At 48.9% G+C, this 16,311-nt stretch overlaps 1 protein-coding gene across 2 annotated transcripts in view; it reads left to right on the top strand.

The window, feature by feature from the left end:
• The window catches only part of LOC110508036 (voltage-gated potassium channel subunit beta-1), a 303,976-nt gene that overhangs the window by 270,445 nt on the left and 17,220 nt on the right, over positions 1-16,311 (top strand). For both annotated transcript variants that reach the window (XM_036964964.2, XM_036964965.2), the window contains exons 6-13: positions 143-187; positions 1,906-1,949; positions 4,256-4,342; positions 9,453-9,538; positions 13,897-14,017; positions 14,344-14,438; positions 15,556-15,676; positions 16,011-16,099. In XM_036964964.2, the coding sequence (XP_036820859.1) occupies positions 143-187; positions 1,906-1,949; positions 4,256-4,342; positions 9,453-9,538; positions 13,897-14,017; positions 14,344-14,438; positions 15,556-15,676; positions 16,011-16,099 (688 nt within the window). The remainder of the gene's footprint in view (positions 1-142; positions 188-1,905; positions 1,950-4,255; positions 4,343-9,452; positions 9,539-13,896; positions 14,018-14,343; positions 14,439-15,555; positions 15,677-16,010; positions 16,100-16,311) is intronic.

Genomic DNA, 16,311 nt, shown 5'->3' with positions numbered 1-16,311 from the left:
ATATTATAGTCATTTATTATTTTATTTCAATGTATATTGTATAAATTGTTGCTTTGGCAATATTGCCGCAGTGTTTTTAATGCCAATAAAACAGCTCCCTTTCTCCTTCTCTCTCTCTCTCTCTCTCTCTATCTATCTATAGACGATCAAGTCTGGTCATCACTACCAAGCTGTACTGGGGAGGAAAGTAAGTTCCTGTTGAAAAAGTCTCACTTGTGTCTCATAAGGCAGAGCTCAGCTGTTTACTGCTCTGCCTCTGTACCTCTTCAATGTCATACATTCCTGCTCTGCTGACCAGGGGGAAAATACGTTGTCTGATCACACACACACACACACACACACACACACACACACACACACACACACACACACACACACACACACACACACACACACACACACACACACACACACACGTACACACCGTACACACACACACACACAAAGCTACACAAAGCTACAGAGGTTTTATATAGCCTCTCAGCTTAATGATGCGTGGTGGCAGTCACAGCTCCATGATGTGTGGTGGCAGTCACAGCTCCATGATGCATGGTGGCAGTCACAGCTCCATGATGCATGCTTGGAGTCACAGCTCCATGATGCATTCTGGGAGTCACAGCTCCATGACTCATGCTGGGAGTCACAGCTCCATGACGCATGCTGGGAGTCACAGCTCCATGACGCATGCTGGGAGTCACAGCTCCGTGACGCATGCTGGGAGTCACAGCTCCTTGATGCATGCTGGGAGTCACAGCTCCATAACGCATGCTGGGAGTCACAGCTCCTTGATACATGCTGGGAGTCACAGCTCCATAACGCATGCTGGGAGTCACAACTCCGTGACGCATGCTGGGAGTCACAGCTTCCCAATGTATTCTGGGAGTCACAGCTCCATGACTCATGCTGGGAGTCACAGCTCCTTGATGCATGCTGGGAGTCACAGCTCCATGACGCATGCTGGGAGTCACAGCTTCGTGACGCATGCTGGGAGTCACAGCTCCTTGATGCATGCTGGGAGTCACAGCTCCATGATGCACGCTGGGAGTCACAGCTCCGTGACGCATGCTGGGAGTCACAGCTCCTTGATGCATGCTGGGAGTCACAGCTCCATGACGCATGCTGGGAGTCACAGCTCCATGACGCATGCTGGAAGTCACAGCTCCGTGACACATGCTGGGAGTCACAGCTCCTTGATGCATGCTGGGAGTCACAGCTCCATAACGCATGCTGGGAGTCACAGCTCCTTGATACATGCTGGGAGTCACAGCTCCATAACGCATGCTGGGAGTCACAACTCCGTGACGCATGCTGGGAGTCACAGCTTCCCAATGCATTCTGGGAGTCACAGCTCCATGACTCATGCTGGGAGTCACAGCTCCTTGATGCATGCTGGGAGTCACAGCTCCATGCCGCATGCTGGGAGTCACAGCTCCATGACGCATGCTGGGAGTCACAGCTCCGTGACGCATGCTGGGAGTCACAGCTCCTTGATGCATGCTGGGAGTCACAGCTCCATAACGCATGCTGGGAGTCACAGCTCCTTGATGCATGCTGGGAGTCACAGCTCCATAACGCATGCTGGGAGTCACAGCTCCTTGATGCATGCTGGGATTAGTGATAAGGATAAAGGTGTACATTATTTCTTCCCTCGTTCATCCTTCATGAATATTGATAGTCTCCGTCCTTCTGCAGGAGGAGAGGATTGTAGTTGAAGACTCTGAACACACACTCGCACACACTTACTGTACATGAAACACACTCACGCACACACACAAGCGGGAAAGCACTGATAAGGACACAGCAGTAGGGCCATGTAAGTTGACTACCAGCAGTGAGTTGAGAAACAGATTTTAATGTGTAGTTTTTCTCTCCTGTCTCTGTCTGTGTCTCTGTCTGTGTCCACAGAGCAGAGACTGAGAGAGGCCTTTCAAGGAAACACATTATTGAAGGTAAGAACACACAGGCACCCACATCACCCTGTCTGACCCTCTCACCCTGTCTCATCCTGTCTCACCCTGTCTGACCCTGTCTCACCCTGTCTCACCCTGTATGACCCTCTCACCCTGTCTCATCGTGTCTCATCGTGTCTCACCGTGTCTCACCTTGTCTCACCCTGTCTCATCGTGTCTCACCTTGTCTCACCCTGTCTCACCCTGTCTGACCCTGTCTCACCCTGTCTGACCCTCTCACCCTGTCTCATTGTGTCTCACCGTGTCTTACACTGTCTCACCTTGTCTCACCCTGTCTCACCTTGTCTCACCCTGTCTGACCCTGTCTCACCATGTCTCACCTTGTCTCACCCTGTCTCACCCTGTCTCACCCTGTCTGACCCTCTCACCCTGTCTCACCGTGTCTCACCGTGTCTCACCCTGTCTCACCTTGTCTCACCCTGTCTCACCCTGTCTGACCCTGTCTCACCCTGTCTGACCCTGTGTCACCGTGTCTCACCCTGTCTCACACTGTCTCACCATGTCTGACCCTGTCTCACCGTGTCTCACCCTGTCTCACCCTGTCTCACCCTGTCTCACCGTGTCTCACCGTGTCTCACCCTGTCTCACCGCGTCTCACCCTGTCTCACCGTGTCTCACCGTGTCTGACCCTGTCTCACCGTGTCTCACCGTGTCTGACCCTGTCTGACCCTGCCTCACCCTGTCTCACCCTGTCTCACCGTGTCTGACCCTGTCTCACCCTGTCTCACCGTGTCTCACCGTGTCTGACCCTGTCACACCCTGTCTCACCCTGTCTCACCGTGTCTCACCCTGTCTCACCGTGTCTGACCCTGTCTCACCCTGTCTCACCGTGTCTGACTCTGTCGCACCCTGTCTAACCGTGTCTCACCCTGTCTCACCGTGTCTGACCCTGTCTCACCCTGTCTCACCCTGTCTGAGCCTGTATCACCCTGTCTGACCCTGTCTCTCCCCTGTGAACTGTATTGATATCTCCCCTCTCTCTTATCTTTTCTCTCTCCCCTCCTCCTCTTCTCTCCTCCTCTCCTCTGCCCTCCTATCCTATCCCCTCCCCTCCTCTTCTCCTCAACCCTCCTCTCCCATCCTCCTCTCCCCTCCTCTTATCTCTCTCTCCCTTCCTCTTTCTCTCCCTTCCTCTCTCTCTCCCTTCCTCTCCTTCTCCCTTCCTCTCTCTCTCCCTTCCTCTCTATCTACCTTCCTATCGCTTTCTCCCATCCTCTCTCTCTCCCTTCCTCTCTCTCTCCCTTCCTCTCCTTCTCCCTTCCTCTCTCTCTCCCTTCCTCTCTCTCCCTTCCTCTCCTTCTCCCTTCCTCTCTCTCTCCCTTCCTCTCCTTCTCCCTTCCTCTCATTCTCCCTTCCTCTCTCTCTCCCTTCCTCTCTCTCTCTACCTTCCTCTCTCTCTCCCTTCCTCTCTCTCTCCCTTCCTTCCTCTCTCTCTCCCTCCCTTCCTCTCTCTCTCTCCCTTCCTCTCCTTATCCCCTCCTCTCTCTCTCCCTTCCTTCCTCTCTCTCTCCCTCCCTTCCTCTCTCTCCCTTCCTCTCCTTATCCCTTCCTCTCTCTCTCCCTTCCTTCCTCTCTCTCTCCCTCTCTTCCTCTCTCTCTCCCTTCCTCTCATTATCCCTTCCTCCTTCTCTCCCTTCCTCTCTCTCTCCCTTCCTCTCTCTCTCTCCCTTCCTCTCCCTTTCCCTTCCTCTCTCTCTCCCTTCCCCTCTCTCTCTCTCTCTCTCTCCCTTCCTCCCTCTCTCCCTTCCTCTCTTTCTCCCTTCCTCTCCTTCTCCCTTACTCTCTCTCTCCCTTCCTTTCTCTCTCCCTTCCTCTCTCTCCCTTCCTCTCTCTCTCCCTCTCTCCCTTCCTCTCCTTCTCCCTTCCTCTCTCTCTCCCTTCCTCTCTCTTGCCCTTCCTCTCTCTCTCTCCCTTCCTCTCTCTCTCCCTTCCTCTCCTTCTCCCTTCCTCTCTCTCTCTCCCTTCCTCTCTCTCTCCCTTCCTCTCTCTCCCTTCCTCTCCTTCTCCCTTCCTCTCTCTCTCTTTTCCTCTCTCTTGCCCTTCCTCTCTCTCTCCCTTCCTCTCCTTCTCCCTTCCTCTCTCTCTCCCATTCTCTCTCTCTCCCTTCCTCTCTCTCTCCCTTCCTCTCTCTCTCTCTCCCTTCCTCTCCTTCTCCCTTCCTCTCTCTCTCCCTTCCTTTATCTCTCCCTTCCTCTCTCTCTCCCTTCCTCTCTCTCTCCCTTCCTCTTTCTCTCCCTTCCTCTCATTCTCCCTTCCTCTCCTTCTCCCCTCCTCTCTCTCTCCAGGTCTGAAGGGCTCCCTCCAGAGGTTGCAGCTGGAATACGTAGACGTGGTCTTCGCAAACCGCCCCGACACCAACACACCCATGGAGGGTGAGTCAGTCTTTTAGCATTCATCATCAGGGACCGAGCAACCTGTCTAAGTCAGGAGGGAAGTTGGTTGATTAGTCTCATAGCCTGAAATACTACCAAATTGTATTGGCAGGAAGCAGTAGATGTGTTGCTCTACCTGACTAACAACCAGATAAGAATCAAGGTTTCAGTTTATACTGAGGTTTACTATCTATCTATATATATACTGCATATACAGTTGAAGTCGGAAGTTTACATACACCATAGCCAAATACATTTAAACTCAGCTTTTCTGACAATTCCTGACGTTTAATCCTAGTAAATATTCCCTGTCTTAGGTCAGTTAGGATCACAACTTTATTTTAAGAATGTGAAAGAATTTGAATAATAGTACACAGAATCATTTATTTCAGCTTTTCTTTCTTTCACATCCCAGTGGGTCAGAAGTTTACAAACACTCAATTAGTATTTGGTAGCATTGCCTTTAAATTGTGCTGTTCCCTGAGTGCACTCCTGTGGAACTCACTCTCACACATACACATCTACAAACACAATGAACCCATGCACATCTACATACACAATGAACCCATGCACATCTACAAACACAATGAACCCATGCACATCTACATACACAATGAACCCATGCACATCTACAAACACAATGAACCCATGCACATCTACAAACACAATGAACCCATGCACATCTACAAACACAATGAACCCATGCACATCTACAAACACAATGAACCCATGCACATCTACAAACACAATGAACCCATGCACATCTACGTACACAATGAACCCATGCACATCTACATACACAATGAACCCATGCACATCTACAAACACAATGAACCCATGCACATCTTGAAACACAATGAACCCATGCACATCTACAAACACAATGAACCCATGCACATCTACATACACAATGAACCCATGCACATCTACATACACAATGAACCCATGCACATCTACAAACACAATGAACCCATGCACATCTACAAACACAATGATCCCATGCACATTTACATACACAATGAACCCATGCACATCTACAAACACAATGAACCCATGCACATCTACAAACACAATGATCCCATGCACATCTTGAAACTTCGAAACAAACAAATGCAAATATTCTTTGTCATTTACAAAACATTGTTCATAGAGTGAATAAGCAGAAAGAGAAAGAGAGAGAGAGAGAGAGAGAGAGAGAGCGAGAGAGAGAGGGAGAGAGAGAGAAACAGCAATAGAGAGAGAGGGGGAGAGGGAGAGAGAGAGGGAGAGAGAGAGAGAGAGAGAAAGCAATAGAGAGAGAGAGAGGGAGAGAGAGAGAGAGAGAGAAAGCAATAGAGAGAGAGAGAGGGAGAGAGAGAGAGAGAGAGAGAGCGAGAGAGAGAAAACAATAGAGATAGAGGGGAGAGAGAGAGAGAGAGAGAGAGAGAGAGAGAGAGAGAGAGAGACAGCAATAGAGAGAGAGGGGGGAGAGGGAGAGAGAGAGAGAAACAGAGAGAGGTGAAAGCATGTAGATCAGGCTGTGGTGATGAGAGAGTAAATCTGTTAGCCCCTCAGGTCTCATAGTGCTTGTGTTTCATAAAGCTGTCTTTGTCAAGCACATCCTGACCAAGGACTCCCAATAGAAAATGATTCTGACATAACATTCATTATTATCTTTCTTTCTATCTCTCCTCCTTCCTCTCTTTCTGCCACTTTCAGTCTTCTCCGACTATCTTTTCTCTATTTCTTCTCTCCTTTTCACTCCTCCACCTCCCTCCTCTCCCACTCATTTTGTTCTCACTATAGCACCATTGTGTGATGGACCAGCTCCATTTTCTGGCCCCCCTTAAAAGCTCTGCCTAGTCAATCTGCCATCTGTTCCCGCCTTAAAGGCTCTGCATGGTCAATCTGGCTTCTGCATTGGCCGTGCAGCATTTACGGTGATACGGCCTCTGCAGAAATCAGGGCATTCAGACTTCTTGTGCTTTGAGAAGCAGCCCAGTGCTGTTGAGTAGAGCTGTTGTGAAGAAGGTAATCAAGGAAGTGAGTTTGTGTTTGTACAGGCCATTCCGCCCCCACCTACCGTCAACCAATCATGTAAATGCGGAGCTATACGGAGCCCTCCGCATTGTAACAAAATTTGGGAGGTGCACAGCGATGCGTTATGAGCTCTATGTGGTCTCCAGAGGCACCTTCATACAGAGCCCCTGACTACGTTTTCAGATCAGCCATGAATTGGCTTTCACTCCTTGCAGACAGTGCAGCATGAGAGAGAAAAGGAGAGGGAGACAGTGAGAGAAACAGCGATAGAGGAGAGAGAGAGAGAGAGAGAGAGAGATAGAGAAACAGCAATAGAGAGAGAGGGTGGAGAGGGAGAGAGAAACAGCAATAGAGAGAGAGAGAGAGAGAGAGAGAAACAGCAATAGAGAGAGAGAGAGAGAGAGAGAGAGAGAGAGAGAGAGAAACAGCAATAGAGAGAGAGGGGGGAGAGAGAAACAGCAAGACAGAGAGAGAGAGAGAGAGAGAGAGAGAGAGACAGAGAGAGAGACAGAGAGAGAGAGAGAGAGACAGAGACAGAGAGAGAGAGAGAGAGAGAGAAACAGCAATAGAGAGAGAGAGAGAGAGAGAGAGAGAAACAGCAATAGAGAGAGAGGGGGGAGAGAGAAACAGCAAGACAGAGAGAGAGAGAGAGAGAGAGAGAGAGAGAGAGAGAGAGAGAGAGAGAGAGAGAGAGAGAGAGAGAGAGAGAGAGAGAGAGAGAGAGAGAGAGAGAGAGAGGGAGAGAGGGAGAGAGAGAGAGAGAGAGAGAGAGTGTGTGTGTTCTTGTACCACGATTAAAGAAAAGCGAGCAGCAGAAATAGAATACAATGAGGCGTTGGATCTCTGCCCCTCTTCTGACCCATTGCACTTTTCTATAGTTAGATCACATTTGAGTTATTTAACTCGACCTTTCTTTCCTTCTCTCTGTCTGTCTTCATTACGTCATCTCTTTTAGTGGTGTTTATCTTGGTGCATCAGTTGTCTGTGTCGCTGAGGCCACAGTGACAGTAGTTTAGCTCTCCTGTTTGGTACAAATCAGTCATTGATTGACAAGGCTGTAATTTCCCCATGGTGGGTTTTGGAAGTTTAAATTTCCCACCCAGGAGTGTACTTTCCCTCGTCATTCCCCGTCCCCCTAACCCTGGTCCTGGTCCTGCTAGGTATCAGCTACACAGGGATGAGAACAATAACAGATGTCATCTAAGGCTCCCTTCATAGTGTGTTGTAGTCCAGATGCTAGTGTTGGAACTAATTGCTTCATTAATAATGTTCTGGTGGTTTACAGCACATTAGAACTCTGGCCATTAGAACTCTAGCCATTAGAACTCTAGCCATTAGAACTCTAGCCATTAGAACTCTAGCCATTAGAACTCTGGCCATTAGAACTCTAGCCATTAGAACTCCAGCCATTAGAACTCTAGCCATTAGAACTCTAGCCATTAGAACTCTGGCCATTAGAACTCTAGCCATTAGAACTCCAGCCATTAGAACTCTAGCCATTAGAACTCTAGCCATTAGAACTCTAGCCATTAGAACTCTAGCCATTAGAAATCTAGCCATTTAGAACTCTAGCCATTAGAACTCTAGCCATTAGAACTCTAGCCATTAGAACTCTGGCCATTAGAACTCTAGCCATTAGAACTCTAGCCTGTCCCTGGTCATTAGTGGGCTCATTAGAGGAGTGAGAAGGAATGTATTGTCAGCAGGAGAGAGAGAGCGCTCAGGGGATGGGTTGGTAGCCTTCAAGTCTAGTTGGGTCATTGTCAGTCCAGTAGTACAACCCAGGCAGGAAGACTACAGTGTCCCCTGGTGGTATGTATATATATATATATTAGATGCAGATACAGCACCAGTCAAAAGTTGGACCAACCTACACATTCAAGGGTTTTTCTTTATTTTTACTATTTTCCACACTGTAGAATAATAGTGAAGACATCAACACTATGAAATAACACATATGGAATCATGAATTTCATTTGTGGAATTTATTTCCTTCTTAATGTGTTTGAGCCAATCAGTTGTGTTGTGACAAGGTAGGGTTGGTATACAGAAGACAGCCCTGTTTGGTAAAACACCAAGTCCATATTCTGACAAGAACAGCTCAAATAAGCAAAGAGAAATGACAGTCATTACTTTAAGACATGACGCTCAGTCAATCCAGAAAATGTCAAGAACTTTGAAAGTTTGTTCAAGTGCCGTCACAAAAACCATCCAGCGCTATGATGAAACAGTCTCTCATGAGGACCAACACAGGAAAGGAAGACCCAGAGTTCTCTGTTGCAGAGGAGAAGTTAGAGTTACCAGCATCAGAAATTACAGCCCAAATAAATGCTTCACAGAGTTCAAGTAACATACACATCTCAACATCAACTGTTCAGAGGAGATTGCGTGAATCAGACCTTCATGGTCGAACCACTACTAATAAGAAGTGGACACTTTCTTGGGCCAAGAAACATGAGCAATGGACATTAGACCAGTGGAAATCTGTCCTTTGGTCTGAAAAGTGCAAATTGGAAATGTTTGGTTCCAACCTCCGTGTCTTTGTGAGACACAGAGTACTGTAAGTGAACGGATGATCTCCACATGTGTGGTTTCCACCATGAAGCATGGAGGAGGAGGTGTGATGGTGCTTTGCTGGTGACACTGTCAGTGATTTAAAGCACACTTAACCAGCATGGCTTCCACAACATTTTGCAGCAATACGCCATATCATCTGGTTTGAGCTTAGTGGGACTATCATTTGTTTTTCAACAGGACAGTGACCCAACACACCTCCAGGGTGGGTAAGTGCTATCTGACCAAGAAGGAGAGTGATGGAGTGCTGCATCATTTTCACAATGTAGAAAATCGTAAAATAAAGAAAAACCCTTAAATGAGTAGGTGTGTCCAAACTTTTGACTGGTAATGTGTGTGTGTATATATATATATATATATATATATATATATATATATATATATGCCTGGTGGTATCTAGTGTGCCTGCAGGGATCTCCAAAGTCCTTCACACACATGCATCTAATGAGCTGATGGATTGATCGATTATTTGATTGATTGATTGAATGTTGGTTGATTATTGTCCTTATCTCCTCAGAGATTGTGAGAGCCATGACTTATGTGATCAACCAGGGGATGTCCATGTACTGGGGGACTTCTCGATGGACAGCCATGGAGATCATGGTGAGTTATTCCTATGACCTTTAACCCCTAACCCCTGACCCTTAACCATGTACTGGGGGACTTCTCGATGGACAGCCATGGAGATCATGGTGAGTTAATCCTATGATCTTTAACCCCTAACCCCTGACCCTTAACCATGTACTGGGGTACTTCTCGATGGACAGCCATGGAGATCATGGTGAGTTAATCCTATGATCTTTAACCTTAACCCCTGACCCTTAACCATGTACTGGGGAACTTCTCAATGGACAGCCATGGAGATCATGGTGAGTTAATCCTATGACCTTTAACCCCTAACCCCTGACCCATAACCATGTACTGGGGGACGTTTAGATGGATAGCCATGGAGATCATGGTAAATGTCAAAACATCTCTACAACCCTCACACAACCTTCACTCAACCTATGGAAAACTCTCATTACAAATCATGCTCATACAGCAAGTCTACATGGAACGTTCCCTGTCACGCTCTGACCTTTAATATCTCTGTTTTCTTTATGTTTTGGTTAGGTCAGGGTGTGACGAGGGTGGGTATGCCAGTTTTGTATTGTCTAGGGTTTTTGTGTATCTAGGGGTTTTGTAGGTCTAGGTATAGGTATGTCTATGGTGGCCTGATATGGTTCCCAATCAGAGGCGGCTCTTTATCGTTGTCTCTGATTGGGGACCATATTTAATTAGCCATTTCCCTTTGGTATTTATGGATTCTTGTTCTATGTTTAGTTGCCTGTCTGCACTATCCAAATTAGCTTCACGTATCGTTTTGTCATTTTGTTTGTTCAGTATTTCGTTCTTTATTAAAGAAGAATGTACGCATACCACGCTGCACCTTGGTCTCCTCCTTACAACGGATGTGAAAGTTCCCAGACCGTCTGCACCTTGGTCTCCTCCTTACAACGGATGTGAAAGTTCCCAGACTGTCTGCACCTTGGTCTCCTCCTTACAACGGATGTGAAAGTTCCCAGACCGTCTGCACCTTGGTCTCCTCCTTACAACGGATGTGACAGTTCCCAGACTGTCTGCACCTTGGTCTCTTCACAACGGATTTGACAGTTCCCAGACTGTCTGCACCTTGGTCTCCTCCTTACAACGGATGTGACAGTTCCCAGACTGTCTGCACCTTGGTCTCCTCCTTACAACGGATGTGAAAGTTCCCAGACCGTCTGCACCTTGGTCTCCTCCTTACAACGGATGTGACAGTTCCCAGACTGTCTGCACCTTGGTCTCCTCACAACGGATGTGACAGTTCCCAGACTGTCTGCACCTTGGTCTCCTCCTTACAACGGATGTGACAGTTCCCAGACTGTCTGCACCTTGGTCTCTTCACAACGGATGTGACAGTTCCCAGACTGTCTGCACCTTGGTCTCCTCCTTACAACGGATGTGAAAGTTCCCAGACCGTCTGCACCTTGGTCTCCTCCTTACAACGGATGTGACAGTTCCCAGACTGTCTGCACCTTGGTCTCTTCACAACGGATGTGACAGTTCCCAGACTGTCTGCACCTTGGTCTCCTCCTTACAACGGATGTGAAAGTTCCCAGACCGTCTGCACCTTGGTCTCCTCCTTACAACGGATGTGACAGTTCCCAGACTGTCTGCACCTTGGTCTCCTCCTTACAACGGATGTGACAGTTCCCAGACCGTCTGCACCTTGGTCTCCTCCTTACAACGGATGTGACAGTTCCCAGACTGTCTGCACCTTGGTCTCCTCCTTACAACGGATGTGACAGTTCCCAGACCGTCTGCACCTTGGTCTCCTCCTTACAACGGATGTGACAGTTCCCAGACCGTCTGCACCTTTGTTCTCAGACAGTTTTTCATGAACTTTCATTGTGTTTGTGAGCCCTCAAAGGAAGTAATCTGTCTACACCACGGAGGTCAAACATACAGTCTACACCAAGGGGGTCAAACATACAGTCTATACCAAGGGGGTCAAACATACAGTCTATACCAGGGAGGTCAAACATACAGTCTATACCAAGGGGGTCAAACATACAGTCTATACCAGGGAGGTCAAACATACAGTCTACACCAAGGGGGTCAAACATACAGTCTACACAAACATGGAGAGAGAGAGAGCGAGAGATAGGGGAGAGATAGAGGCCTGTTTATGTCCTGGCTGATTTGGAGGAGAAAGGGGAGGATCGGGATAGGTGGTGTGTAACTGCATTTTCTTAAGCCGGATGAAGACTGATTGCTAAAGCATTCTCCGGCTTTCCTATAGTCAACAACCTCCTCCTTTTCCTCTCGTTCTCCCTCAGTCTGTGTTAAGCGCTGCACATGGTGCTGTGTTGATTGTGATTAGGGTGAATTTGTAAAGATTGTTTTGTAGCGTAGCAGCTCAGATGAAAGCACTATAATTTAGATCGTATCTATAATGCAGGGGTACACACAAGGTTTCCTGGCGTGTGGCACAGCTGCATGTAGCAGATAAATATGGTTATGCCAATGTTTAAGAAGGCAATGAGGTCTTTGTAAACATACCTATGGAAACATAGATATGCGAGGCAGGTGAGTCAGTGTGTGGAATATAGACTCCGCTAAATGAGCTGCATTCAGTATATCAATGTGTTTAATCTTCTTAAGGTTTGCATATAGCATTGTGAATTCTGATTAGTATCCCACTCCCCATCTCTCTCCCACATTCACTCCCTCTCACCTGCCTCTCCATCCTCCCCTCTCTCTTGCTCTCTCTATCCCTCCCCATCTCTCTTGCTCTTCCCCCCTCCCCCTCTCTCTATCCCTCCCCCTCTCTTTCTCTTCCCCTGCTCCTTACTCCCCTCTCTCTCGCTCTCTCTATCCCTCCCCCTCTCTCTATCACTCCCCTCTCTCTCGCTCTCTCTATCCCTCCCCCTCTCTCTATCCCTCCCCTCCCCTCCCCTCTCTCTTGCTCTCTCTATCCCTCCCCGTCTCTCTTGCTCTTCCCCCCTCCCCTCTCTATCCCTCCCCCTCTTTCTATCCCTCCCCTCCCCTCTCTCTCGCTCTCTCTATCCCTCCCCCTCTCGCTATCCCTCCCCTCCCCTCCCCTCCCATCTCTCTTGCTCTCTATCCCTCCCCCTCTCTCTTTCTCTTCCCCTGATCCTTCCTCCCCTCTCTCTCTCGCTCTCTCTACCCCTCCCCCTCTCTTTCTCTTCCCCCTCCCCCCTCTCTCTCTCTCTCTCTCTCTCTATCCCTCCCCATCTCTTTCTCTTTCCCTGCTCCTTCCCCCCTCCCCCCTCTCTCTATCCCTCCCCCTCTCTTTCTCTTCCCCCCTACCCTCTCTCTCTCGCTCTCTCTATCCTTCCCCCTCTCTTTCTCTTCCCCTGCTCCCCCCCTTTCTCTCTCCCTCTAACTCTAGGAGGCGTACTCTGTGGCCAGACAGTTCAATCTGATCCCCCCCTCTCTCTCTCTCTCTCTCTCTCTCTCTAGAGGCGTACTCTGTGGCCAGACAGTTCAACCTGATCCCCTCCCTATCTCTCTCTCCCTCTCTCTCTAGGAGGCGTACTCTGTGACCAGAAAGTTTAACCTGATCCCCCCCCCCTCTCTCTCCCTCTCTCTCTAGAGGCGTACTCTGTGGCCAGACAGTTTAACCTGATCCTGATCCCCCCCTCTCTCTCTCTCTCCCTCTCTCTCTAGGAGGCGTACTCTGTGGCCAGACAGTTTAACCTGACCCCCCCCCCCCTCTCTCTCTCCCTCTCTCTCTAGAGGCGTACTCTGTGGCCAGACAGTTTAACCTGATCCCCCTCCCTCTCTCTCTCCATCTCTCTCTAGGAGGCGTACTCTGTGGCCAGACAATTTAACCTGACCCCCCCCCCCTCTCTCTCTCCCTCTCTCTCTAGAGGCATACTCTGTGGCCAGACAGTTTAACCTGATGCCCCTCCCTCTCTCTCTCCCTCTCTCTCTAGGAGGCGTACTCTGTGGCCAGACAGTTTAACCTGATCCCCCCCCCTCTCTCTCCCTCTCTCTCTAGGAGGCGTACTCTGTGGCCAGACGGTTTAACCTGATCCCCCTCCCTCTCTCTCTCCCTCTCTCTCTCCCTCTCTCTCTAGGAGGCGTACTCTGTGGCCAGACAGTTTAACCTGACCCCCCCCCTCTCTCTCTCCCTCTCTCTCTAGGAGGCGTACTCTGTGGCCAGACAGTTTAACCTGATCCCCCCCCTCTCTCTCTCCCTCTCTCTCTAGGAGGCGTACTCTGTGGCCAGACAGTTTAACTTGATCCCCCCCCCCCTCTCTCTCTCTCTCTCTCTAGGAGGCGTACTCTGTGGCCAGACAGTTCAACCTGATCCCCCCCTCTCTCTCTCTCCCTCTCTCTCTAGGAGGCGTACTCTGTGGCCAGACAGTTTAACCTGATCCCCCTCCCTCTCTCTCTCCCTCTCTCTCTAGGAGGCGTACTCTGTGGCCAGACAGTTTAACCTGATCCCTCCGGTGTGTGAGCAGGCTGAGTACCATCTCTTCCAGAGGGAGAAGGTGGAGGTCCAGCTTCCAGAACTCTACCACAAGATAGGCATGTGTCAATCATCCAGGCTGGCCACGCCCCTTCCCTCATCTGCTGGGCGGTTCACACACATACGCACACGCACACGCGCACAACCAGTGGATAATCAGTGGATACATCCATAATCAACCCTTACGTGATTGTCAATTATTGTGATCAAGTGATATGATAACGTCCTCCTGAGAACACTTCCCTAACATCTGCTTTGGCTCAGACTGGGGATTTCCTGAGTGTCTGTTTGGTGTCTGACTGACTGTGTTAGAGATCTCACAGTTATCTGTCACTCACTCCCTCCCTCTCTGTTTCCACATTCCGCCTGGTGTCCATGGTGACAGGTGTTGGGGCGATGACGTGGTCTCCGCTGGCCTGTGGCATCATCACGGGGAAGTACCAGAACGGCATCCCAGAAACCTCCAGGGCATCCATGAAGGTAAACTCTGTATCCACTCAACAAGCTCTCACAGTCTCTAGCACTGGGATTGAACAACCGTCCACAACGCCTTAGCAAACCGCAAGCCTACTTGATGGTAATAGCGCTCAACGTTGCCCTTGGTGGATGTTTTTTTAAGTCATCTCTCAACTTCCTGGGTACCTGGAAGTACGTCAGATTTTGCCTTGGATCTTGAGCGACCTGACGGATTCAGTGTCATCCACTGATCTATCTGCCACTGATCTATCTGCCACTGATCTATCTGCCACTGATCTATCTGCCACTGATCTATCTGCCACTGATCTATCTGCCACTGATCTATCTGTCACTGATCTATCTGTCACTGATCTATCTGCCACTGATCTATCTGCCACTGATCTATCTGCCACTGATCTATCTGTCACTGATCTATCTGCCACTGATCTATCTGCCACTGATCTATATGTCACTGATCTATCTGTCACTGATCTATCTGCCACTGATCTATCTGCCACTGATCTATCTGCCACTGATCTATCTGCCACTGATCTATCTGCCACTGATCTATCTGTCACTGATCTATCTGTCACTGATCTATCTGCCACTGATCTATCTGCCACTGATCTATCTGCCACTGATCTATCTGCCACTGATCTATCTGCCACTGATCTATCTGCTGGAACTGGAAGCCAATATGGTGGAAATCTTCCTCTCCGTTCCTCTTCTCATCTCCCTCTCTCCTTTCTCACATTTTACATCCCCTCTTTCTCTACCTCTCTCATTCTCTCTCCCTCTTCTCTCCCTCCCTCCTTCCCTCTCTTTCTCCCTCCCTCCCTTTCTCTAACTCTCCCCCTCTTCTTCTCTCTCTCCCTCTCCTCTCTCTCCCCCTCTCTCTCTAACTCTCCCTCTCCTCTCTTTCCTTCTTCTTCTATGTCTCTCCCTCCCTCCCTCTTTCTCTCTCTCTAACTCTCCCTCTCCTCTCTTTCCCTCTTCTGTCTCTCCCTCCCTCCCTCTTTCTCTCTCTTACTCTCCCTCCTCTCTTTCCTTCTTCTTCTCTGTCTCTCCCTCCCTCCCTCTTTCTCTCTCTAACTCTCCCTCTCCTCTCTTTCCCTCTTCTACTCTCTTTCTCTCTCTGCAGTCGTATCAGTGGTTAAAGGAGAAGATAGTGAGTGAGGATGGGAGGAAACAGCAGGCGAAGCTGAAGGAGCTGGGACACATCGCTGAGAAGCTGGGCTGTACTCTCCCACAGCTGGCCGTGGGTGAGAGAGAGGAGCATGGACGTGCAATCACACACATGCACACTACGTTGTTTCAGTATTAATGATGTTAGAGCGCCACCAAGTGGATGTCAGCAGTACATTCCCATTCTCATGTAAATGTATGTAGTTCTGTCATTGAGCTGCTCTTGTCTATTGATGTTCTGTATTGTGTTTCATGTTTTGTCTGGACCCCAGGAAGAGCAGCTGCTGCTTTTTCAACAGTTAATGGGATCCTAATAAAATAGCAAATACCAAATGAGGAATGCCATTATTGTCACACTATTGTCCCCCCCACTCTCTCCTTTCTGTACTCTTTCCTTCTCTTCTTCCCTAGCCTGGTGTTTGAGGAATGAAGGGGTGAGCTCAGTCCTCCTGGGATCCTCCAGTCCAGAGCAGCTAACAGAGAACCTGGGTTCCATACAGGTAAACATCACAGGAGGTTGGTGGTAATGACTGGAGTGGAACCATTGGAATGGTATCAAATATATCAAACACATGGTTTCCAGGTGTTTGATGCCATTCCATTTGCTCTGTACCGGACATTATTATGAGCCGTCCTCCCCTCAGCAGCTTCCTGTGGTAAACACACACACACACATTTTTGGGCAGTGAAAATGTATTCCCATTCAAATACC

Source organism: Oncorhynchus mykiss, chromosome 27 (assembly GCF_057628025.1).
Source record: "Oncorhynchus mykiss isolate SJ-2025 chromosome 27, ASM5762802v1, whole genome shotgun sequence".
Lineage (NCBI taxonomy): Eukaryota > Metazoa > Chordata > Actinopteri > Salmoniformes > Salmonidae > Oncorhynchus > Oncorhynchus mykiss.
Note: the sequence above shows the minus strand (reverse complement) of the source record. Positions and strands in the feature narration are given on the sequence as shown.